We start from the raw sequence: 25,652 nt of genomic DNA, 5'->3' as shown, positions 1-25,652 counted from the left end.
AATATTGCATGACATTACATTAATGTGTGAATAATGAATATTGAACATAAATATTATTCCACATTATTGTCAGGATGTAGAAAATAGAAGATATACTCAATAGATACACTCAATATATTTTCAGCAATTCAATTCTATAGAGCAAACAGTTAGTCCTGAACACCCCACACATCCTTTCGTGAACACGTCTGTCTGTCTGTCCTGGACCGACACTGTCCATCCGGGTTCCCCTCCGCTCGCGACAGCGCGCTGTCTGCGCTCTGACGTCACGGGGTCGCAGGAATGGCGGCGTCGGTCGGTAGGGGAAGGAGCCGAGAGAGCTTGAAACTTTATTATTACCTTGTTGCTCATTGCAGTATCCCGTTTTAAAAAATTAAAACTCCGAGGACCACTCCGAAACTTTACATAACAATAGAAAGGAGCAAAGCAAAGCTTTTCATTCCGCCCTGCGAGGCGTGCGATGCGAGCGCCGGGAGTTGCGGGCTGACAACAATGTCAGCGCATCCGACAGTGCTGTGAGTCTGCAGAGTTCATCCGAACCCGCTTCCCTGCCTGCCCCGGATGCCTCCGCCGTCCAGCTCGCCGTAGCGCAGTCGCGTATGCGAGGATGGAAGGTTTAACGCTGAGTGAGGCGGAGCAGAAGTATTACTCGGACCTGTTCGCCTACTGCGACACGGAAAACACCAAGAAAGTGGCGTGTAACGGCAGAGTTCTCGACCTCTTCCGAGTGGCCCGGTTACCCAGCGAGGTGGTCCTGCAGGTAACGGGACAGCAGGCTGGGCTAACGCATCTGTCACAAACTGCGGCTAAAGATGCAGCTTGGGGTAGCAACACAACTTTGGGAAGTGTGCCTGGCTAAGCAGCTAGCTGGTCCTGCTAAATCGAGTTGAGTTGTAGATGGTTCTAGCTTGCCAGATGACTAGTTTAGCACTGTGGGGATGCTAGTAAGTCGTGTGTCATTCATTTGTATACTTTACAAATATATGAATAAGAAGATAAAAGATAGACGACCGACAGCAGGATAGCTACTATGACTTGTGATTATCTGACTAGCTAACATTAGCCAACACAAGGACTGAACTGTGACAGTGTGGTTTTGACATCAGTAGCTTGCTATCTAGCATATTTTAAGTGAAATTAACTGCAGAAATGGGGCGTAGAAGACATTTTGTCATACTAACGCAAGCCATCGTTAACGGTAAAGGTAGCTAGTTTTTCTTTCAGTAGTGTTTGTGAGCTTACATAGCTAATATAGCTAGCTACTGGTAGGTGTGGCTACTGGCAACATTTTGGCTGGCTAACGATTAATAAAATAAGTTGAGAAGATGGTTGTTTATTCGTGATCTGATCACATACAGCAGTGACTCTGACAAAATAACCATGAATAGGAGGTACAACCAGGAGACAAAAACTCAAGCTAGCTACGGCATACTCCCTTTTCATGTTGGGCTGATAGCGGAAGATGTTTGGGACTATGTACTGAGTCCTTGTGATGACATAAGACAGCTGTTTGTGGTCAAACATGAGGCAGAATAAGGAAGAAGTCGGTCAGCAGCTAGATCGGTTGCCAGCTAGATAGCTACACTAGCTTCTCCCAAGATAGCCCCGATCTTATTGCTAACTGCAGCAGAAACGTGTAACGTTGGTTAGACCAGCTGTCTAGCCTGCTACATTGCTGAAATTAAGATTCTTGTTTGATAAATATCTTTCCCCTGTGCGGTAATGCTTCAGGATTGTTGGATCTGAAAGTTACCGTCACGAATGAAAACAGTACTTGTTTTCTTCCTACTCAGTTTCTCCCAGTGCCCTTATGCCTGTATATTTACATTTCAGAAGGTCTAATCTTTGTGTTTTCCTGCAGCCGTTTCCACAGTTTCTGTGTCACTTCTTCCCCATTTGAACAATAAATGTGGATGAGATGTTCAAGGTCACTCAGATTGATATGTTACATGGACATTGATTCAGTAGGGAGTTGGTCACTAATCCCAACTATGTTAAAAACAAGGCACACTTTAGTTTCAGCCCCATCAACGTGTAAAATTAGTGAGGCTTCATGAACAACAGTATGGGTGGAGCTGTGGTGTGCTATCTTTAACTTGCTGATTTGAGCCAAGGGTGGTGTTTTGGTGTGAAGAGCAAAACTGTTTGATTGGTTCGCACAAGTCATTGATTGCCAGTGCATGGAAGCTCCACCCACTTTGTGGTCCATGAAGCTCTGCTCTTTTATCAGTAATACAAAAATATCACAACCATCTAATACAGAGAGCAGCTCAGTGAAGTGCAGATGGAGAAAAGGGAAATTATTTAAAACATCCACATACAATGCAGCTGTTTCAAAGAGAGCCAAAGAGCTAACTGCTGAGAGATTTAATGGTCTTAACAGAAATCTTCTGCAGCAGTGTAGTATAGTAGTAAGGTATAAATGGATAACATGTAAAAATATGTAAGTTATTCTGGATAAGAGTGTCTGTTAAATCACAGCAAAGTAGCATTATAGAAAGTAAAGGTGCAGATTCACTCCATCCACAGTTTTTCCTTGGTGTTGAGTAAGCAATTTAAATGTTCCCCCCCCCCACAATGGCCAAGCTGTGAATCCGGGCCCAGTGTTTGATGAAATGTGTCTCTTTTCATGTTGATTTTTTTTGTTGGTGATCGATGTTTTTACCTTGCAGATCACTGAGCTCTGCGGTGCGACTCGCCTCGGGTATTTTGGACGGAGCCAGTTTTACATAGCGCTGAAACTCATAGCGGTGGCGCAGTCCGGATTCCCGCTGCGTGTGGAGAGCCTGAACACCGGTGAGCAGATACAGCATCGAGAGCTCGTGGCACAAGGTCTCATGTGCTGTTCTAATGCACCACAAGATGTTCTGCTGATGTACCATATTGCATTTCCATTCTGGTAAATGGTGTGTGTAGTTCTGGCTCTTGCATCTTACCTTGTGAACAACGTGGGCAATGAAAGTAGAGGCCCAAAAGGTACCTTGCTCTTGCACTTAATGTGCTGCATCATTGGGAATGGGTTGCTGCTTGTGTGTGTGTGTCTGTGTGTGTGTGTGTGTCTGTGTGTGTGTCTGTGTGTGTGTCTGTGTGTGTGTGTGTGTGTGTCTGTGTGTGTGTCTGTGTCTGTGTCTGTGTCTGTGTCTGTGTCTGTCTGTGTCTGTCTGTGTGTGTATATGTGTCCATCCGCTGTGCCGCCAGCCCTCCTGTATCTGTCATATCCAGACAGAGACACGTTTGACCTGGCAAAGAGGCACCTGTATGTACAGCCAGAATAACTGGAAAATTATGTTCAAACCAAATGCCCCCCCCCCCCCCCCCCCCCACACACACACACACACACACACACACACACACACCTCCCCCACCCAGATCCTGTGAGGTTATTTTGCTCATTTTCACTTTAAAATTGCTGATGACTGCTTTCAGAATGGGTCTTGAAGGAGATGACAGACATGAGCTAAAAATTAAACTACAGTGAGATAATACATGAAGGAAAGAGAGAGTCATATGAACACAAAGGGGAGTGGTAAAAACCGTGCTGGTGAGCTCTTATAAACAGCAATGGCACGGAGCAGAAACTGACTCAACAGGAAGCGAGAGCTCTGTCAGCTCTCGAACTGGCCAACACCACAGATACAATTCAGGGAAGTTGTGTCACTCGTGTAACTGAACCAGGAGAGGAACTTCTGTGCATGTCAAATTGTACCTTTTGTTTGCCATGTATGATTCTGTTTGGTGTTGTTTTTTTATTTTTTAACAAAACTGACTTCTTTTGGCTGTGTCAGGGTTATCAGCTATGGGCTTGTTATCGTACATGCGTTGTCAAAAGCGGTTATCATGACAGACAGGGACATTGAAATCCTGTGTTTTTAATGTATTCTGGATCAACAGTGGATACTTTGAAAATTATTCTGTAAAAGGCAGAATGTCAATGTTACTGTTTTGTTGAGTAATCATGTTGGTTCCCTGTGGTGGTTGTCTTAAAACCTTCAATAGAATCAATAGAATATACACACAGGTATTAATTACCAGCCTCAAGTTTGCGGTTACCCTCTACGCCACATGTTCACAGGCCTGGGGTAGCGGAAATGGGTAGAACTGACATTTGTCAATGTCAGGAAGAACTGGCCTTTCAGTGTCTGTCAAACTGCTTCCTCCAGTTTGGATACTGAATTCAATTTAGTGTTACTTTTCCGCATTAAAGACATAACTCTTCATCCCTGTATTCCAGCACCTCCCAAGCCCACAGCATCATGGGAAGGTTAGTGGTAGGATGGGACGCGGGTCAGTCAGCCAGGTGAAGGCTGCTGCCGTTTTCCTTGCGTGATGAATGCTTTTCTGTGTGTCACAGTGAAGGACCTGCCTCTGCCGCGCTTCGTGGTGGGGAAGAATGAGCAGGAGGTCAGACATGTGGTGGCGTACCCCGACCCGGAGAACCACGGGTCTTACCCCGGTACGGTCCTGCCCCCGTCGGCCCGAACGCAGGCCAAGAAGGCCCCCACCCACGAGGCGGTCCAACCGCACGGGACTACGGTGGAACCGCAGGTGAGGCTCGCCGGCCACAGAGTGGCACCAGCAGAGGCCCTTATCCAGGCTAAACTGCATAGCTTCCCTTTTAAATATGTTTCTTTATTACAGCTTGATATTGTAGAGGAACAATCCAGGTAAAGCACCCGGTTGTACACCTGTAATTTTCAGCCATTATGTGATATTGTCTCTGTGACTGAGATGGGAAGGTATGGTACATGGTAAGAATTGGGGGGGGTTACAGATATGTTGTTTGTTATTTCGTAATATTACAGAAGATTATGTGTTGTCAGCAGTAATAAAAATTGAGCTTATCAGGCAGTGCACTGAGAGCTTTGTGTGTTCCTCCGTGACAAAAATGAGCGTCTGCTCGACAGGGGTATGTTTTCACTCCTTACTGCCACAGTGACCCCAGCTTCGGCGATTCAGCTCCTGAGGGTGTCGGGGTATCGGCAGCCTTCGGTTTGCGGGCTCCACACGTTGGGCTCAAAGGCGACGGCAGTGTGGAGCGATCGTAGTGAAAGTCTGCAGCGTGGCTGATTTCCAGGCAGGATAACGGGAAGCATCTGGTGGAAAAACCCCGGGATACTTGTTTAGTGGAAGGCAGGTGTGCGCGTCTTCAGGAAAGAGGGGTTTCAGAGTGCCAGCGAGGAAGCTCAGCACAGTTAATCAGCATTGTTACAGCGTAAATGGAGCTGGATGGAAGTGCTGACTTGGAATTGCGAATTGTGCGGCCATATGTCAGTCTGATTGGTTTGTACTGTTGAAATACCTTTACCACATAAAACAGCTGTGTACGAAATGTGTAACAGACCACTGCATATATTGGTGGCTTCCTAAGGGAGGAACGGCATGCTGGGACTTTGGCATGCTTGGAGAGCTCATGGCAGTCTTCCCAGCATTGGCCATGAGGAGGAATGTATCATATCTGATACTCGTTTCAGCTTTACGTACTGAACTCCTCACTGAATCATTTGAGTACAAAAAAAAATCACCTCTTTCCGTTTTACAGGCGTAAAGGTGTTCATTTTTCGAGAAACAAGAGAAGCAAAGCAAAGTTTTTGCATTGGTCAGCAAATAGATTGTATTGTAAAGAGCAGGGCTTGTAAGCAAAAGGTTGCTGGTTTGATTCCCCACTGGAGCACTGCTGCTGTAACCTTGGGCAAGGTACTTAACCCACAGTTGCCTCAGTAAATATCCAGCTGTGTAAATGGATAACATGCAAAATGCTGTAACCTCTGTAAGGCACTCTGGATAAGAGTGACAGTAGCGTGATGGTGGAGCACTTAAAGACTGATGTATTCTGTATCTGCGGCTTTAAAGCCACGCAGGGCAGTGCCTGTGTGATCAGTGAATGCTCTGTTTCCTCTGCTGTCCCCAGCCTGAGGGCGTGTCTCCCGTGGTGTCCCCTCACCATTCCCCGCCCGCCTCCCCCCACGCCTGGAGGAAGCACCAGCGACAGCCCAGCGGCGGGAACTGCGACAGACAGCCCCTCCCCCCCGGCGCACTCTGGCCTCCCTTTGGAGAAGCCCCGTCAGGTGACTGCATGGGTGACCAATCAGAAGAGTTCAGAGGAGGCTGTTCACATGATAGTCAGGGGGGGGGGTGTTCATGAGCAAACTCTGACAGGCAAACTTTGGTTTGTGAGCTGGTTACAGTATCAGTTATGGTGAAGGGTGTCACATCAATGAACATCAGATAGGCTTTGGTCGAGACGGCCTTGTGGATGGAATGTGTTGTGAGTTGAATGAATCTGATATTTTTAACCTGTTTTCCTTCTTTCTTTTTTTTCCCATGGTGTCTGTTCTGACAGGGCCAGTAGTGGATGATGGGATGTGGTCCTCCCGCCCCCCTGTTCCAGTTCAGGAAAACTGGGTCAATTTTACAAACACTCCCCCTATCAGCACACCTCCACCAACCCAGGTACTGCCCCTTACCAATATACCTTTACCAATCAGCCCAGGTACTGCCCCTTACCAATACACCTTTACCAATCAGCCCAGGTACTGCCCCTTACCAATACACCTTTACCAATCAGCCCAGGTACTGCCCCTTACCAATACACCTTTACCAATCAGCCCAGGTACTGCCCCTTACCAATACACCTTTACCAATCAGCCCAGGCACTGCCCCTTACCAATACACCTTTACCAATCAGCCCAGGTACTGCCCCTTACCAATACACCTTTACCAATCAGCTTAAAAACTGTCCCTTATCAATACACCTCCACCACTCAGCCCAAAAACTGCCCCTTATCAATACACCTCCACTAGTAAGCTCCCACCCAGAGACATTCACTTCCATGCACCCATTGCCCAAACTAAAACATGACCTTTTCAGAGCTTTGCTGTAAGGCTGTGGATATACATTAACCTTGCAGCAACATAACAGACATGTTGTGGAAATGTTAGGCTCTTTCGGCTGTCAGTTGTTTCTAAGTGCCCAGGCATGGTAGATCAGGCCATGTTAAACTGAGGATTTTTTATGAACTACAGGCTAGCATAATAACATCTGCAAGAAATCATACTACTGTTGATGCACGTGATACGTATGTTGTTTTTCTCATAGTTAATGTGAGGAGTTCTTTTCTGCCATGCCGGTTGGTTTGTTTGTGCAGGAGAACGCATCGGTACGAACCGCAGCACCAGCTGCAGTGGCAAACGAAATCCAGAGGCAGTCCAGTAACTACGACGACCCCTGGCGAATCACCGACGAGCAGCGGCAGTATTACATCACCCAGTTCAGAACCATCCAGCCCGACCTGAGCGGCTTCATCCCAGGTGAGCAGCGCCTGAGTCCCGTACCCCCACCCAGTGGTGTGCTAATCGCTTTAGCCCAGACACGCTGCAGTGAAACCGTTCGCTCTGGAACTGCCTTTCTGTGACTTCTGCTCTTTCTGTAGGCTCTGCTGCAAAGGAATTTTTCACGAAATCAAAGCTGCCTATTCTTGAGCTGTCGCACATTTGGTGAGTAAGTTTTGGCAGAGATCGCACTGCGTTATGCTTGTCATATTCCATCACCTCGGCAACTAAAAATGTGTCAGCATCAGCCAAGTAAAATGTACTCATGTCAGCATGAATGAGTTCATGCTGTGTTTTCAGTAAAAACATTTCTGTGTATCCGGAAAAGTGTAACTGTGATGACTGTTGTTGACATAAACAGGGATATTGACTGGATATAGAGTATACACAGTATATACACAAAATGTCATGTACACAAATCCATGTGATATATCTTGTTGACTAAAAAAGGCGCTATGGCTAAATATAAAAACATCAACTGGTTGCTGCAAAGAGTAATACCAAACTGTACAGTGCCTCAAATTAAGAGCACAACATTAGACTTCATACTCACAAGCTAACAGTACCATTCTGACCACTCCTCTGGCAGACAGGAAAAAGCCACCCCCCTAATAGAACCAGTCGGGTTACACCATGCAGAACCAATCAGGTTTCACCATTTTCCCCACTCTTCTTTGAACATTTTCTCAGTATGTCATATACGCCCTTTACCTGTCAGTGTGATGCACAGAGCACTTCTGTCCCGGTTTATTTCCCCTTTCATATCCATTTTCAGTTGCGTTGTGATTCTGTGCGCTTTAGGGAGCTGTCGGATTTTGACAAAGACGGCGCTCTGACGCTGGACGAGTTCTGTGCGGCGTTCCACCTGGTCGTGGCGAGGAAGAACGGCTACGACCTTCCGGAGAAGCTGCCGGAAAGCCTCATGCCAAAGCTCATCGACCTGGACGACGCAACCGGTAAAACAGGCTAAGTGAAGGCCAGGTTATACATGAGGATGGAACAAGGTGTGGTCACTCCCAGTCTGCGGAGTCCTGCATGTCTCACACAGTTCAGCTACATTTACATTTACATATACATTTATTCATTGGGCAAACACCTTTGTCCAAAGTGACTTACGGGTGAGGCAGAGTACAACACAAGCAAAAAGCCATATAAGGAGTCAACAATATTAGAAGCGCTGCATGACCAAGTTTCACTAGCTGGTCAGGCAAGATGCAAGCCAGCTGGTAGAGATAGAAGTGTTTGAAACCATAGATTTGAATTACTGTTACATTAAGATGTGGAGATAGTCTCAGGGATATTCACTCTATTTGCTTTATAGCCATTGGTCAATAAAAACACGCCACATATTTCAACACAACAACAGTAAATCCATACACGCATACTACACTGTCATCATGACTGTCAGAGAAAGCAGAATTATAAGGGGGCCCAGCCCAAGTCAATACACAAGCAGGTAATCAGATTGTTGTGTGTGTCAAAGCTGCAGAAGTTACACAGGATTGAGACTGACAGTGCGTTCTCTGTGTTGGATGCAGTGTGTTGAGCGCTCTTCGCTGTGTGTGGTTTCAGAGGTCTCCAGCCAGGCCCCCGAGGCAGGCTACCGCACCTCCCCCACGGAAGCCACGCCCAGCAAGTCTCCGTCCATGCCCTCCCTCAACCAGAACTGGACCGAGCTCAACCAGAGCAACGAGGTATTGCCAGGATTGGTCTGTGTCAGATGGGAAGATGTCTTGGGAAAATCCGGTCACTGCACACACAGAAGACTACATGCCTGGCAACCATCCACAAGTGGTCTTAATGCTTTAATAAAGATGTTCTGCATGAATACAGTGTTTATACTGTTGTTATATAGCCATTCAGCAATTTTCAGGTCAAATGGAGGCATAGTATAGGCCTGATCATACCGACGATCAGCGCTCTGCAGCTGAAATTTCGTTTAACATCAGAGAAAACCGCTTTCTCTCAGATGAATGCAGCAGGATGTGATTTAGCAGAAACCTGTGGGGGAGCACATAATGAAAATGTAATCAATCAGTTTCCGCGATGCCTTCATCCTCCCCAGCTGTTTCAGCAGGGCTGAAAAATTCATCATAGACAGGGCTCGTGTTTTATTATGTTCATAGCTTGTATTAACCATATTCATACCATTTTTATCTTTACAAAGTATATATTTTGCAAAATGCTATATTTGCCATTGTAATTGGATGGAAGCAATTTCCACTGTGATGGGATGTGCTCTCCATTGTAATGGGATGTGCTTTCCATTGTAATGGGGTGTGCTTTCCATTGTAATGGGGTGTGATTGGGGTGTGATTTCCATTGTAATGGGGTGTGATTTCCATTGTAATGGGGTGTGCTTTCCATTGTAATGGGATGTGCTCTCCATTGTAATGGGATGTGCTCTCCATTGTAATGGAGTGTGATTTCCATTGTAATGTGGTGTGATTTCCATTGTAATGGGATGTGCTCTCCATTGTAATGGGATGTGCTCTCCATTGTAATGGAGTGTGATTTCCATTGTAATGGGATGTGCTCTCCATTGTAATGGGATGTGCTCTCCATTGTAATGGAGTGTGATTTCCATTGTAATGTGGTGTGATTTCCATTGTAATGGGATGTGCTCTCCATTGTAATGGGATGTGCTCTCCATTGTAATGGGATGTGCTCTCCACTGCAACGGGGTGTGATTTCTGCTGTAACTGGATGTGAAACTTGCCTCTGCAGTGGTGCCATTGTGTTGATGTGTCTCTGCTCTGTCTGTCCAGCAGTGGGAGACTTTTAGTGAACGTTCCTCCAGCTCACAAACTCTGACTCACTTTGATTCTAACATTGCACCAGCCGACCCTGTAAGTCAGCCCCTCGTTATCTTAGTTAGTGTGTTGCTACTGTAGCCTCCTCCCTAAAGCCTGTTACTGTAGTGTGCATCCTCTCTGAATGAATTTATTTACAGGATCGATTACTTCTGCCTCGCCCCTTTTCAAATTCATGTTCCTAAGATGTGATGCGATGTTGATATGATGTGATTTTTGCACCATTTTTTAAATTGCATCTGAAACTGTGATTAGAAAAGTTATTAGTGGTTTACTGTATTATTATCGTAGTGCATTGCAGAAGCATACTCAGAACGCATTAAAGATGTTTTAAGATAAAAGGCACACATGCGTTAGGAGACAGGAGTGACATGGACGTGTTGCCTCCCTGCAGGACACGGCCATAGTGCATCCTGTTCCCATCCGCATGACCCCCAGCAAGATCCACCTGCAGGAGCTGGAGCTGAAGAGGCCTGGGAGCGGTGAGAGAGCAGAGCCCTCCTCCTCCTCTTCCTCCTCCTCTTCCTCCTCCTCCTCCTCCACTGCGCAGCTCTCCTTGCATCGTCTCAGCTCTACGGCTGATTGGTCAATTGGTTGTTTGATGTCAGATGTGTAGCGGAACTCATCATTTTTTATTTTCTTTAATTTATTTGGTAAGGTTTTTCTGCCTGATGGGGAATGAGAGATATGACTCCAGTCATAAAACATAGTAACCATCCTGGTGAAAATACTTTAAACCCAACTGCATGTGAGTGGTAAAAGCTGTGATATTTTAAATGAAATTCAAAAATAGAGAAAGCAAAACAGAACAGAAATCCTTTGGTGTTCTGTCTGTAGTATTAATCACGCTTATGTGGTTTATTTTTGCAGATCATACACACCCAATGAGCCCTCTTTCAGACAAACCCCCTGAACTGTCTGAAGAGAGTAAGATGGCAACATCCATGCAATTTATGGCTGCTAATGCTGGAGGTAAGGTTACACAGCCCCTCAAGAAATCAATAATGCAGAAATATTCAGTGTGCTGTTTTATATTCCGTTTAAGGGATTCGTTACACTGTAGAGAGTATAACAGTCCAGTATTTTATGTTTGTCCCTAAGACCTTAGAAATTTATCAGTTGTAAAAGTAGTATTCTGCCTATATTAAATACACACGTACACCCTAAACCTCAACCTGTGGTAACAGCCAAAAGGGTTAAGGGCTCTGGTCGGTAGGTTAAAAGTAAATCATATTAATGTTAATATTGTGACATTTCATAATGAAGTGGTCTCAGTCCCAAGCAGTGTGTGGGCATGTGGTTCGAATGTAACATAAATGTAAGTCTGTGAAAAGACATTATTTTTGATTCGGTGTTTTCTGTGTCTCACAGGCGATGGCTATAACAGCTCTGACTCCTTCACCTCAGATCAGGATCCAGTTGTGAGCGTCATAGCAAGGCAAAGGTAGCATGGCACTTGTTTCTGTTTTTGGGGGTTCAAATGCTGAATTAAAATGAGTAAAACCTGAAAATGGTCCTTTTATTGCATTCTGTGCTCTGGTGGATGTTGATGAAGTGATTTTTGGAGGTTCAGATTTCGTGGTTGACCTGTCGATTGTGTAGGCTTATGTGCATGCTGCTCCACTTAAATGTATAAATGCAGAAAGAGCTATTTTTATGGTATATGAATGTGTGATATGGGAATCTGTGGCTGAAGGGTGGTTTGAGGGGCCATCAGAGTAAGGGGCCATGACACCAGGGGGCTGTAACAGTAAGGTGTAAGCGAGGGTCTCTTACAGGAGGGTGTCGTTTCGCTGTGGTTGCAGGTCGCACTCTGGGACGTCACCTGAGGGACTGAAAGCAGTGGCCCCGCCCCCACCCCCTCCCAGACCCTCCGCCTCCCACTCGCGCTCCTCCTCCCTGGACATGAACAGAAACCTCGCCTCTATCACCTCTGTCCCCGCAGGTGGTCTCGCAGTCCGAATAAGCACGTCTCTCTCTCTCCTGTCATTATAATATCCGTTCATTTAGCAGCAGCCCATGTGTCGTCACTGTGACACATCACCTGTTTGTACAGCAGGATGACTGTTTGGTCACCCTTTGCTGACCACTGTGCTATACTGTCATCAGTTGTGGTTCAGTTGTGGTCAGCATGTTGACCGCTGTGTTCCCTCTCTGCTACAGGACCGCAGGCAGCCGGAAACGCGGCCCTCCCCCCGGCTGTGCCCCCCCGACCGCAGCCTTCACAGGTAGGCCTGAGTGCCCGTCCCCAGGGAGACACTCCTCCCGAGTGCAGGCCACACATGATCTGGGCCCTTTCTCACTGCGTCCTTTTATATGTGGCGAGCACAGAAAGTGCAGAGTTTGCAGAATTTCAGTCAACAGGAGCTGGGCACAAAAGCAGAAGCTGAATTCCTGTAACAACAGTACATGGAAAGTTCCAGAATTTTGGTTTCTCGGCTTCCGAAGGGGAGTTCCAGAATGACTGTACTTTCCCCTGAGACTCTGTGCTTCAGAGGAACTCGGGAGAGTGATGTGAGACGCACGACACGGTTGCAGAGGTTCACCGTGCTTATCATTTCAGCTGAGCCCTTCTGTGGATGTGTATGTCCTTAGCAGACATGGCCCTGCTGTTTCAGACTGAAACCAAACTGAGGTTTAGCATAGACCTGTGCTGCATGATCAAACACAGTTTAAGCATAAAAACCTCAAGCAGCTGATAAAGCATACAGCTATTTGGCTTTTGTTAAATGTTTGTTAGCTGTGTATAACTTGGCTTTGTGTCATGTTTCTAGACTGTAATGCAAATACTGCGTCTAACAGTGCTGTTTCTGTATCTGCCTGACCCTAGGCCACAGCGACGCATGGGCACCGCTCGGTGGATGGAGACGGTACTGCAGCTCACCCCAGCACCTCCCCGCAGCTGATCCCAGAACAGCCCAACTTTGCCGACTTCAGCCAGTTTGAAGTGTTTGCAGCGGAGCAGCCCTCCGTAAATGGAGACCAGCATGCGGAGAGCACAGTGGGCTACTTTCCTCTTTGTTACTGTAATATTTATTATCACTAGTCTGCTGTAGCAGTGTGCATTATTTGGGCTTGTATTTGCTCCCTCTGGGGATACTGATAGTATCTATATTCTGTATTGTTTATTTTAGTGTTTTATGTCTCCTGCATGCTCCTTCCAAAACAGTCAGATCATCTGAATATTTAAATGTTGTGGACTTGTGGAGTTTTCACAAGCTTCCTCCGTTAAGTCGACACTAGAGGAATAAATTTCCATTTTAAGACATACAAAAATGAAATTTTGAACTGCTTTTCATAGTATGTTGATGATACAGTTATGATATTGATTTGTAACAACAATAAAAGGAGTAGCTGTGTGTGCTTTTTCTGTATAATTGTACTGTGTACCGCAGGGCAAGAAGCCAGGAGAGTCTGCTGGGATACTGAGAGCAGCCAAGACAGAGAGCCAGGCCGAGGAGAGGCCTGCAGCCACTGTGAACTCGGTGTGTACCACTCACTGCAACCTCCCATACCTCTGACTGCAACCTCCCATACCTCTGACTGTAACTTCCCATATCTCTGACTGTAACTTCCCATATCTCTGACTGTAACTTCCCATACCTCTGACTGTAACTTCCCATATGTCTGACTGTAGCCTTCCATATCTCTGACTGTGACCTACTGTAATGCTGACTGTAACCTCCTATAATGCTGACTGTAAGCTCCAACAGTTCTGACCACAACCTCAGTCACCAGAGGTTACCTGTATCCTACAGCATTCAGCCAGTAGCTTCAACAGTGCGATCACTAAATGAAGCTGTCACTTGTTTCAGTGTTTAATTTGCTTTATTTGTCTTGTTGACCGTGTTGAATTCTGAGGTCTGCATTCTGTCTCCAATGCCGAAAGAACGCTCTCTATAGTCTGCGGTCCTCCCACAGCCACAGCCATGAGATTTCCTGTAATGGGCGAGAGGCTATTCATGCCAGGAAACACTTGACAGCAATACTTTCTCACCACAAGCAGTCCGTGTGTTCAGATGTTTCAGAAGTTTCAGAGTACACTCCACCCAAAATATATCAAAATATAATAATAATTATTTAGACATTTAACCACTGAGTAATTGTGCTAAAGGACACTCATCCCGCAGTGCTTTGTAATCCTGCCCTTGCATACCGTACGGCTGTTTTTTGTGTGGTCCTGTGGGAAGCAGCGTCTTGTGCAGAAGCGTTCTCGGGTGAGCCCGTGTCTTTGCCTCCTCTCTGTCTGACCTGTCGCAGGCGAAAGGCTCCGCCCCCCTGGCCCCCCCACCCAAACCCGTGCGGCGGAGGCTAAAGTCGGAGGACGAGCTGCGGCCGGAGGCTGGGGAAACCCCACAGAAGCCCAGCGTGGTGGCCAGCGTCCTGGCCCCCCAGCCGTCCCTCCCCAGGTACAGCCGGTCACATGACCGGGTGGACAGACAGCAGCACGGTGTCACTGGGCTGTTATCTCCTCATTTAGGGGCTGCTCTTATAGTCCTGGGGGGGCTGCAGTATGTGTAATCAGCAACGTCAGAGTGCTACAGGCAAATGAGTAGAAGGGGAGAGTGAGTAATATCTGTACACAGGTAAAGAAGTGAGCAGACAGGTTCACAGCATTTGATTGTAGCTGTGGTGAGAGGGTTGTGATTGGTTGACAGCTTGAATGGGATGTTTAGTGCTGACTTTCTGCATCTTTTTGCCCCACACAGGTCAGTGGGAAAGGACAAAAAGACCATCCAGGCCTCTATCCGAAGGAACAAGGAGACGAACACGGTCCTGGCCAGACTCAACAGTGAATTACAACAGCAGCTGAAGGTGAGAGTACAGGCCAACAGCAGGAGTTAATGACTGAATCTTCTTTAAATTCTCCTCAGCCAAGAGACACCTGTGGACCAGCACAGGGTGCAGTGTTAACTACAGTGTGGAGGATGCACTAAATGAGTTTTTCATGAAATTATTTGGGGTTATCATGATTATTACTACATTTACATTTATATTCAGCCATTTAGGAGATGCTCTTATCCAGATTGACCTACAAAAGTGTGCATGGGTAGGTGAGGCTAAGAGCAGTACCACAATCTGATAGGAGTAGGAGTCATTACATAACATGTCATATTCTGTTAAGTACCATGGCAGCTCGGAGAGGAAGTTGAATGCATTAGTAACACAGTAGTAGTAACCAGGGGTCAGGGTTAAACAAGCTGAAAACAGGTGTGTAAAGTATGCAATAATAGTAATTATTGCATATAATAATTGCTGTAATAGAGCCTGCTCTGCTCTGCTCTGCTGCGCTCCCCACAGGACGTGCTAGAGGAGAGGATATCGCTGGAGGTGCAGCTGGAGCAGCTGAGGCCGTTCTCTCACGCATAGTGAGGAGGAGGGGACCCCCCCTGAGGACGCCCCCGCGGGGCCGGACACACCTGGCCTCCTCCAGAACCTGCGTCTTCACCTCTGACCTCTGACCTCACGGGCGGCGAGCTGACGCTGCGGGCGGTCGGAGAACACGCACCGTCCCCGAGACCCACGGAGGTCAGACACCACACAAATAACAAGCACTTTCATTTCAAAAGAAGGAAAACGGTTGACTTCAGTCCCTCCCCACTGCCGCAGAAGCTTATTGCTATTCCAGTTGAGCTGGAAGATGGAAGATGTTGCCCAAGTCTAGAGTCCCCACCCCCAATCCCTTCTCCCTCCCCGCCCTCCACTTTGCCCAGGGGGAGGGGAAGGGGGGTCACCTGCTCCCAGAAGCAGTACAGCACTGTGGTTTGACTGAAAGGGGGGTGCGGTCGTTGGTGGGTGGGAGGGGTTGATTGGGGGGTGCGCAGATAATCAAGTTAACGAGAACGCTTTTGGGGAAGGAGGACATGAGATGAAGGCGTGCCTCGCAGCCAGGCTGTGAAAGATGATGTCACGCAGCCAGGCTGTGAAATATGGTGCCACGCAGCCAGGGTGTGAAAGATGATGTCACGCAGCCAGGCTGTGAAAGATGATGTCACGCAGCCAGGCTGTGAAAGATGGTGCCACGCAGCCAGGCTGTGAAAGATGGTGCCACGCAGCCAGGCTGTGAAAGATGATGTCACGCAGCCAGGCTGTGAAAGATGGTGCCACGCTGCCAGGCTGTGAAAGATGGTGCCACGCAGCCAGGCTGTGAAAGATGGTGCCACGCAGCCAGGCTGTGAAAGATGATGCCACACAGCCATCGATGTTTCTTCCACCCTCTGCGCCACACGTCACAGCAGCACAAGCAGGAGCTTTCCCAGCATGCTCTGGGGCACTGGTTCATCTGTGGCACCGTGCCAACAGCACTGTGCGTTTTTCCCTCAGCAGTCCAGACTGAACCCAAGCGGGTTACACAGACTTTCTACAGCACTTAACCTGAGACTCCCGCTACGTTTCTTCCTCATTTCTTTAGCGTTTCAGCCCCAGCACGGCAGGACACATACCTCTCTGGACTATTGGGAAGCAGTCCTAATGCAAACACTGGAATATGTGCTGGAGACACACAAGCTGATGCTAAATAACTGCACTTTTTTCCCCTCTTAAACAGTTCTAACCTTCATGTCTTCTAGTATAAAACAAGCTCTTAAAAATGAACCACCTGATTTTTTTTTAATCTTTGTATCATAACTAGTGTGACTTCATTTGTGATGGTACTCTAAAGTGGTATAACCCTCTCCCACAAACACACACACACTCTCACACTAATTTGCTCTGCTTTGACCGGTCCACTAAGCCTGTCTCTAGGGAGTTGGGCTTGAGTTCAATGTAACCACAATGCACTATGTCTTTAATTACCAAATTTAAGCAAGTGTGTCATTTATTTATTTTTACACAATGTTCCTCAACCTCAACAACAAAAACATTTGCTTAAATTTGTTATGCTGCCACAATCATTGTGTAAAACATAAATAATCCACACGCTTAAATGGACTGTCCAAAGTGAAGGAGACAGCTCTCTGTGGCCAGACTCTGGCCTCTGTCAGGTCTCTGCTGCAGTGCTCTCCCTTAATGAGACCCAGATGAAGGGCGCAGTTGTTGGGGAGAGCCGCTGTGTAAGGGAGTATTTTATATGTTACACCACGCAAAAAAAATACATCTTTGATTTACAGAAAGGCATGTGTTCACAGCTGTGTGCACAGGCAGGTTTATCTGAAGTGCACATGATTATGACATCATCTGTCTGCGCTGCAGTGGTGTGGGAGACTGCAGGACGGCTCTGCGTGGCGGAGAGTGCCGTAGCAGCCTCTGCAGATCCGTACGAGCCCCCACTGTGGGGGCAGTAGCCCTCCGCTCACAGCTCATCCCTGCCTTTTTGTGAACACCAGATGCATTTTTGTGTGGTGATATGTATTTTTATTGGAAGGCTGAAGAGTTAAATAAAGAATGTATGTTTGTAATTAGCGTGATGTCAGCGTGCCAAAGAGAGCACGGAGATCAAGTGTGTGAGAGGCATTGGAGGGAGGATTAGAGTGATAAATGCAGAGTGCTTACAGCTTATCTCAGCTTTGATGTGCAGTTGTTTAAAGTCTAGGCAACCTGTATATACATATGATTTCCTGGGCTGCCACGTACTTTTCAGAAATGATAATGCAGTCTGTTATCCCGTGGTGTTGAGCACTGAATGAGATGGCTTGGGGGTAGGGATGAACTCAAACCCAGGTACTGTGCTAAGAAGTAATATGAAAACCAAGTCTGGCATCTGCAAAGGTATAATTAAAACAAACGTTGCTGGCTGTAGCTAAATGATGTCTTGAAACTAGGTGGCTACCAGGTTATCTACAACTTACAATGTGGCTCTTACCTACCATGCTTGCTTCAACACCTGTCATTAATTGGCCAGTTTATTCAGCCAGTTAAACTTATGTTTCATATTGCCAGCAGTGAAAGATGAATTTAAAAAGCTTCTAGTTTCTTAGCAAGCAAGCAGGCCTGAGCTCTCTGGGTGACTGGAGAAATCATTTTTAGCCGGAACTGGAAATCAATCACCCAAGAGTAAAAGCTAACAAGCCTATCAGCACTGCCCATTGAGCACTGTGTCGCCATGTTCAAATAACTGAGGAGTCACTTGTCCATCTTCATTTCAAAGGGCAATTCAGTCTTTATTTGATTTAACCAAACTGTTGCCTCAGTGGCATTGTGTCTGTTGCTTAATATATGAATATGCTGTGCTGACTTCAGCCTGGAGCTAGGCAGACTTCAAATGCAAAAAAAGGGCTATTTAGCAAAGCTTGGTGCCCCTACAGTGAGTATATATAATATGCCCCCTCCCCAGTGGTAGCAGTGGGAAAAGCGTGATTACTGCTTTTTGAGTACAAGAGGAAGAGTTGAAATCACCATGAAGGGTTTACAGGGAACAGCAAAGTAAAATGCAGCATGGTGTCCTTTAAGATCTGTCCTGTATGAAAAGCATGTAGTGCCACCCTGTGGCCTGGAGTGGCTATAGCAAGTAGGGCTTTGAGGAGAGACATACTGGACCAGCATCTTCAATATGGTCCAGTACTGTATCTGTATGTTGGGGGAGGGGGTGTTGGGAGAGTTTTGGAGGTGCAGCCTGATACTGTGAACCCCTAAAGAAAAAAAAGACTCTTGGTCACATGAAGAAAGGGTACTCCAGTTCCTCTTTACCAGCATGTTCATGTGTTTAAACTTGCCAAAGGGCCTTACATTGAGACCTTTTGATGCTGTTTGTAAATTTGCATTGTTGCCTAATGGCTTATATATATATATTTTTTTTTTTTTTGCTGTGAGATTGTGTTTTGCTGTAGGGGTGGATCTCTGCAGACTTAACTAGCAAGCTGTGTGATTTTTACACAAATATATATTTTAATATGTTTGTTGTCTTCATTTTTCATAATTTCCAAATAACCTTCTTCTGACATCCATGACCTCCAGTGTTTGCCATTTCAAAAAAACTGTCAAAGTGAAGGCCAAAGAGATACTTTTTCAATAAAGCATGTTCATTGTCGTTTCAAGGTACTTAGGTTGATCATGTAAGAAAATAAAACCCAGGGAAATTGAACCCAGGCATTTGATTAACAGTTCATGCATACAGCTGTCCAAACTGCCAAACCTCTGGTTCAGATTTTATTTGTCCAGTAGAATTAAAGGACTTAAATCTGAGGTCCAGGAGACCAGTATGATGAGCACTAGTCGGTTTTTAAGAATTAAGGGTCTCATCTCCACAGATCTCAGTGCAATGATGTGCAGCATGAGTTCAAATGTAATGTTAAAGTGGTAATCCAGTATTAAACATATCACAGATTTAGTCTAAGATATACATTTCACCATCCTTGATATCTGTAACTGGACTCAATATTAAGACATCTTCTAAACATATTCACCAAAGCTTACTGTCCTACAAAGAATGCACTAACCAATGAAAGCAGATGCCCCAAACTTCAACTTACAGCAAGCATAGGCAAAATCAGAATTGTGTAAAATATTACTGTAAGCTTCTGTTAAAGGCTCTTACCCATCAGGATATATATAACACTGTACATTTTTGACTGATAAAGCAACAATCCTGGATAATAAACATAACCACCAATTCTTCATATGGCCACAAGGAGGAGTACATGCCTGGCATATCTGTTCATGCTCCTGCTTCAACACTGTGTGTGTGTGTGCGTGCGTGTGTGCGCGCGTGTGTGCGTGCGTGTGTGCGCGTGTGTGTGTGTGAGAGAGAGAAAGAGAGAGAAGGCTGAACAATCCATGCAGGAGTTACAACCCAACCAGCTCCTTTTCATTTTAAGCTTTTGTCTGAAGATTTATTGAGATTTTTTTAGGAATATAATTTTGACAGACCTACAGGCTATAATACCCCCCATTACACTCCCTCTTGAGTTTTTCCTGCATCCTTTTTCTTTGTGATTGAATTTATTGACAACAGGTAATCACTTCTAACAAGAAGTGGGTGGAAGCAGTCCATTCCCTTTCGTCGGAGGGTCGAGACCCCCCCCCCCCCACAGCTCGGTATCCTCAGCATGGGCTGCAGGGTCACTCGGCCTCCACACAAAGTCCTTACGCAGTTTCAGAAGCAACGGGTGTTTCAGCTGCACTCAAAGTCCAGGGACCGACGTCTCCCACACACAGCCAACGTCCGCCAAAGAGTCATGACGTGTCACTTCTTGGCATTTCTCTAAATAAAGCCCCATGATGCTTTAGCGTCAATCCTTTTTAGTTTTTTTCCAGCAATTTCTGTATTTTACATGAAGTCATCTGAATCATTCCCATCCTAAAAAAGAAAAAGTTACAAAGGACATTCAGCGCCAGTGTGAGGCCAGCCTGTGTGACATCAAGGGCTGCCAAAACCACACAATGCTTCTCAGGATAACGTGAGCGATATGAGGCACGGTAAAGCTCCTTACCTCATTGGTTGTCATGTTTTCTTTTGACATAAGAGAGGAGTAACTCCTACAGGGAACATACGGTTGTCAGTTTGATCAGGCAGCAGAAATTAAAAGCTCCATTCTAACACTCACGGAATAATCAGGAGATGTTTAAACTCTATTGAGGAAGACGGCATAAAGAAGGGGGCAGCTAACTCCTGATGGAATTTGGTCATTCTTCAGCACAAAAAAAATATTCATCTTACACGAACTGCAAGTTTAGCATTTTACTCATCACCCCAGTCTGGCATCTATGTTCCTGCAGCTCAGCAGGACCCTGGCTCTCAGGTGAGCGCACCGTGGCGTCTCCCTCTTACCTGAGCTCCTCCATCTCTTTTTTCCTCTTCATCTCCTCCTTCTCCTTCTTCTTCTGTTCCTGGACCTGTGCCTTCTTCTCGTTCCTCTCCTCTCGGTCTCGAGACTCCTTCTCCGCCGCCAGGTCAGGGAACCGCTCCTCTTTCGTCTTCTCCAGCCGGTTAATGATCTCGTTGATTTTCTTCTCAACCGCCACAATCTTCACCTGCAAACAGGCATCCCATTTTCTGGCTTTCTTATGTCACTGCAAGGTGTAATTCTACTGCTAAAATTAAGGGCAGTATTTAGACCTAACCACTAGCAACTTTGCTGTTAACATTTTTATCAGATATTTGATTTTCAATCCATTTTTCATCAACTTCACTTACCCATAAACTTCTGTTGAACATCCACAAAATTAACAATTTGGCTACATATAATACACCAGTTTAAGAGTGTACATGTGTGTGTATATAGAGAGCTCTATGGATATCATGATGGCATCATTTTTCAAGGCCAAAATTGTTTGAAAATTCCAAAATACCTAAATAAATCTGAAAGATAAGTGAGTAGAAACGGAGGAAGGAACTGTGTTCAGTCTTGCCTCTTTCTGTCGATGGAAGCCTATCTGACCGACATCCATGTCTCCAGTCTTCTTCAGGTTGCTCCACGGTGTGTACACAACGTTAATGTTGTTCATTTTGCACCCTGACAGAGGAGAGCAGTTTTGTGTGATCTGATTGGCAGGATGACGTCTCTAGCTGCATCACTCATTATTGGTAAATGAGTAATTTTCTGTAACACTGCTAAGGGATCTTACTGCACTCTGTACAGGGTCATTCAACAGGTTCCTTAAACAAGTGAAAAATAGAACAGCTCACTGAACCAACACTATGTTGAAAAATGTCCTCTGTTGAAGACAGTTGGCTCATCATTAAAAATAACTAATCTTTAAAAGGCACCAAGGGAGCTGAAATTTCTGGAAAACAGCCTGCTGGTACTGAAAATAATACCCAGGGAGAGTGTTTTGGCATACCAGGCAGACACCAATCTTACAGTCGGCACTGGCTATAAAATGCTTGTAATGGCCAGCCAAACACTTTACCTGGGCGGTATTTTCACTTACAGCTACAAGAAAGCCTTTCAGAAATTTTCTTTTAAAGCCTAATTCTGCCTGATTACCATACTTTCTTCTCTCATACCGCATTTCTTTCTCTTACCACAAAAAAAACATGATGTGTTAATTTGTATGCTTTTGCCATTTTTCTTCTTGTGAACTTCCAGGTCAGCACATCCACACATGCAGTATGAATCGGAGGAAGTATGGCACACCAGCGCATGCAGTACCTTGGATGCTGTTGTTTTTGACGAGCTGTGCACAGTCTATCAGGACTTCTTTGGGTATATCTTCTATTGTTCGTCCCTAAATGTAAAAAAAAAAAAAAAAAAAAAAAAAACTAATTTTATCAGCAATACAAGCAAGTTTGACGTATGCCTAAAATGAGTTTAAAAATACAGCCATTAAATAAATCCTGCATCAGAAAGCCAGCGGAAGTCAGGTTGCAGTTACTGCATATACACAAAAAACAGCGCAATACAAAGTATATTATAAACATGCAATATAGAGTCAAAGAACACCAGTTAATCTCTTTTGTAGCCAATAACTACACACCATCATGGTTTATCACTTGGTTCACATGAGGCAGGACAAAAACTATATTATAGACAGGTTTGAAATAATATAGAAAAGTAATATGTATATATGTAACCATATTTACACTCACAGAAAGTGCAAAATGTTATGAATACCTCAACCAAATGTACAAATGGAATGTCTGTCTTTACATATTCTATTCAAACTCTATAGTCAAACTTGATTTTTTTACCTTGGGCATTCTTAAGTATACATGGGCTGAAGACAGTTTATCCACATGAAACCTGTAAGCATAATTACCATATAACACCAGGAAGGACACAACGGAAACACAGCGCAAATGCATTTTGTTGATGGTAAAACCTACCAACTACAGCATGAAATCATACACGGGTAAATTCCAGAATATGAACCTGGTAAGCAGTTTATATATTTTGCTTACTTAGACCATCAGGGTTAAGAACCATTCTGCAACACTGATGAGATTATTTTACCAAGACGGCACACACCGCCCGTTTAACGATCCTACGGATTAATACAAATTTGACCCTTCGCTTGTTCAATGTCGCTGCTTGATCCACCATTCCCTTCGCTGACGGGGAGCTGGCCTTTCGGTCCTTTACTGTACTCTGCATTCAAACACTGTACCGTTACAGTGTAATTTCACAGCGGCTAAATTAAAGTTTGAATCTCTCACCAGATATCTTCTGGCCAGCCGTATTTGATGAGATCCTCGTCTGTTGAAAGGGGAAAGAGAGCTATCACTCCTGCATGGAAATCTTACAACATTCAAAACTGTAAACAAGGCTGTTGACCAAATTAGCACATAAGACACAGGCTCCTCTCCATGGGCAACACTTAGGGTGGCAGTTTGGTACACTTGCGGATGAAGGATGTGTGTTGAAATTACCAGGTGAGGGGAATACCTGAACTAATTAATTACTGCTTTAAAACCCACGTGCACTTGGTTCGTGCACGCGTTAACTGTAAATGAGAGCTAACCACTGCAAGCTAATAAGGATTGCCCGGAATATAGTTAATGGTGATGTTAACCAGATCTGACATGGCAAATGTAGTGTAATTAATGTTGTTGGTTACCGTTACTGATGCAGTGCCTTGACAGCTGAAGTTACTTACTTTCATATTTGTCCTTTCCCATGTAAATGGTGTAAGGCGGGTTCACAACTGGAAAAAAGCAAACAGTAGGTACCTTAATCAACTGAACGGGCAGGGTTTGTTTTGTGAAGCTTACTATCTGTGCGCTAGCTGCCAGAGAATTGTTGTGTTACCCAGCAAGAAAGCTAGCGAGTCTGCTAATGACATTTACCTAACTACCAGAATCAGCTGTGTGTTATGTTAACAGACACATCAGACGGCACATTTAAGATAATTAAGTTATTTCCAGGGCGGAATATCAAAAGTTACACTGCAGTGCAGCCTTGCCGGCTTGCTAGAACTGTTTTACAGCAAGGGCCTGTGTTGCTGGCTATAGCTGGCTAGCATGCTAAATAAAGTTAAAACCAGTGACTTTAGTCGAGTGTTTTAATGGTCGGTAAAGTACTCACCAGCACTTGTGAAATAAAATACCATCTTGAAATAATGACGTAACTACTGACAACAATTAAAAAATGACAAGAAGGTAAAGAAATAAGCTCTTCTGTACTGGCAGGCTACGAACTAGCGTGCATCAGTCTGGAGAGGAAATGACACACCGGAAGAGTTTGCCTTCTCGCCGCGGTGCCTGTGCCTCCGGTCTCCGTCTGCAGTTGGACGCCAGCCGTCGCCATCTTGTGAGGTCCGTGAAGCGTCAGGCTTTGTGTGTTTTCAGACTTTTCAGTCTTTGTTATCAGACACAATTTATTTCATAATATCATAATTATTGTGGATATGTTTTAATTATACCTGGTAAAGTCTTGAAATCTTTAATTATTCTTATGAACCTCTTTATAAGAAGAGGGTCTGTCTGTAGGCATATCTGCCCATAGTGGTGGTCTTTACACATGTAACACCTCTAACCATAACCCTGACCCTAATGAAAGTTTTAAAAATAGTTAACAGCATGCCACACTTACAGACATACACATCACAATAATGTTATTTTTGGATAGATCTACATCTGTTGTCTGCTATTACATTCAGAGTAGACAGCAGAAAAATAAGAAAAGAAAGCTAAAAATAAAAGAAAAATAAAAAATTCTGTTACACAATATTTTTTTCATCCTATTTAACCCAGGGAATGAAAACGTACAGAGGGCACTGTGATTAATGGATGGAGTCGACATATGGGAAAGGGAAAGAAGAAAGGTTTCACTTCTAATACTCCAAGGATCTAAATTTGCAATCTTCTAGGTCACTTACCTCACTGCTGCCACATAAATTAAAGGAATACCATTGCAGTGATTTGTACTTTTAAATATTTGTGAAGAAACAAAGTTTTCTTTGCATTATTAATGGAATGTTACAGGTTTGCACAAAATATTCCCACAATACCACCACAGATACATTGTGAGAATGTTGTGTGTTAGCTGGACAAGGTCAGTATTATCCTGTAAGCTCTGAGATCATGCCAGCCAATATTATTATTTTGCTACCTCTTTGCATCAGCCCCAATATATAGACTGCACAAAAACAAACAAACGCCATAATTTTTCACACTTTTATTTGTCAGCCATGTTTCTTTTCAGAAATACATATTTAATTTTACTGATAAGATCCTGAAGCCTTTTGAGAATGATGGTGTGTATGCAAAAGTGCAACTAAATTACAGAAGAGTTACGATTATGACAGTGTTACACTCATAATATTGTTTATTTGGACTCCTGTAAGTCCAATAGTTATCCATAGCTTTGCATCTGTGAAATATCAGTTCCTCTTCTTTTTCTTGCTCTAAAAAGTTCTGCTACCCTTGACCCACTGGCTCTGGTGACCCCTGAAAAGTCTCTCACGTCTCCAGACAGAGCCTTTTTCTACCAAACAGATACCCAGCCGATGACGGCTACAGTCCTGAAATGGGGCATCTCGTGGACAACATCACGGTCGATGCTCCAGGCAGCTGGCAGCACAAGATGTCCGCCATCCTCAGCCTGCCTCCCTCTCCCCGCTCAGTGACAGCGTTCGGCGCTCGTACGGAGTCTCATCAATCCCCACAGCTTCTGCGGATGCCGCGTCCGAGGG

The 25,652-nt window shown here is 45.0% G+C and overlaps 2 protein-coding genes across 3 annotated transcripts; one reads left to right on the top strand and one right to left on the bottom strand.

Moving 5' to 3' along the window:
- The first annotated feature begins 275 nt into the window (after nt 1–275).
- On the top strand, nt 276–19,161 carry LOC118786572 (ralBP1-associated Eps domain-containing protein 1-like). 2 transcript variants are annotated; one of them, XM_036541706.1, is made up of 20 exons: nt 276–760; nt 2,673–2,796; nt 4,352–4,545; nt 5,909–6,065; nt 6,341–6,450; nt 7,146–7,308; nt 7,431–7,494; nt 8,131–8,285; nt 8,902–9,023; nt 10,101–10,178; nt 10,537–10,624; nt 11,013–11,114; nt 11,514–11,586; nt 11,948–12,087; nt 12,306–12,370; nt 12,973–13,143; nt 13,538–13,627; nt 14,403–14,551; nt 14,852–14,957; nt 15,444–19,161. In XM_036541706.1, the coding sequence occupies exons 1-20, from the start codon at nt 608–610 to the stop codon at nt 15,510–15,512; spliced, it is 2,373 nt and encodes a 790-aa protein (XP_036397599.1). In that variant the 5' UTR covers nt 276–607; the 3' UTR covers nt 15,513–19,161. The 2 variants fall into 2 exon arrangements, with proteins under 2 accessions (XP_036397599.1, XP_036397598.1); XM_036541705.1 differs by having other exon boundaries at nt 10,098–10,178.
- Nucleotides 19,162–19,791: 630 nt separating this feature from the next.
- ccdc25 (coiled-coil domain containing 25) lies at nt 19,792–24,177 on the bottom strand. The gene is made up of 9 exons (XM_036542116.1): nt 24,044–24,177; nt 23,616–23,663; nt 23,176–23,215; nt 22,711–22,762; nt 22,172–22,247; nt 21,429–21,532; nt 20,848–21,050; nt 20,510–20,555; nt 19,792–20,376 (listed from the first exon to the last, which is right to left on the bottom strand). Exons 1-9 carry the CDS (start codon nt 24,066–24,068, stop codon nt 20,347–20,349), a joined length of 624 nt encoding a protein of 207 aa, XP_036398009.1. The 5' UTR covers nt 24,069–24,177; the 3' UTR covers nt 19,792–20,346.
- Nucleotides 24,178–25,652: the final 1,475 nt, after the last annotated feature.

Source organism: Megalops cyprinoides, chromosome 12 (assembly GCF_013368585.1).
Source record: "Megalops cyprinoides isolate fMegCyp1 chromosome 12, fMegCyp1.pri, whole genome shotgun sequence".
In the NCBI taxonomy this organism is placed as follows: Eukaryota; Metazoa; Chordata; class Actinopteri; order Elopiformes; family Megalopidae; genus Megalops; species Megalops cyprinoides.
This window is presented reverse-complemented; position numbering and strand designations above follow the sequence as displayed.

What these genes read in the sequence shown, in the direction of transcription:
- ccdc25 (XM_036542116.1), bottom strand. Translation starts at nt 24,068, where the DNA reads ATGGTATTTTATTTCACAAGTGCTG. An exon ending in GGGAAAGGACAAATATGAAA is followed by an intron (nt 23,216 to 23,615) that starts GTAAGTAACTTC and finishes CCCTTTCAACAG; the next exon opens with ACGAGGATCTCATCAAATAC. An exon ending in TATACTTAAGAATGCCCAAG is followed by an intron (nt 22,248 to 22,710) that starts GTAAAAAAATCA and finishes TTTTACATTTAG; the next exon opens with GGACGAACAATAGAAGATAT.
- LOC118786572 (XM_036541705.1), top strand. Translation starts at nt 608, where the DNA reads ATGGAAGGTTTAACGCTGAGTGAGGCGGAGCAGAAGTATTACTCGGAC. An exon ending in AGCGTCATAGCAAGGCAAAG is followed by an intron (nt 11,587 to 11,947) that starts GTAGCATGGCAC and finishes CTGTGGTTGCAG; the next exon opens with GTCGCACTCTGGGACGTCAC. An exon ending in AATTACAACAGCAGCTGAAG is followed by an intron (nt 14,958 to 15,443) that starts GTGAGAGTACAG and finishes CGCTCCCCACAG; the next exon opens with GACGTGCTAGAGGAGAGGAT.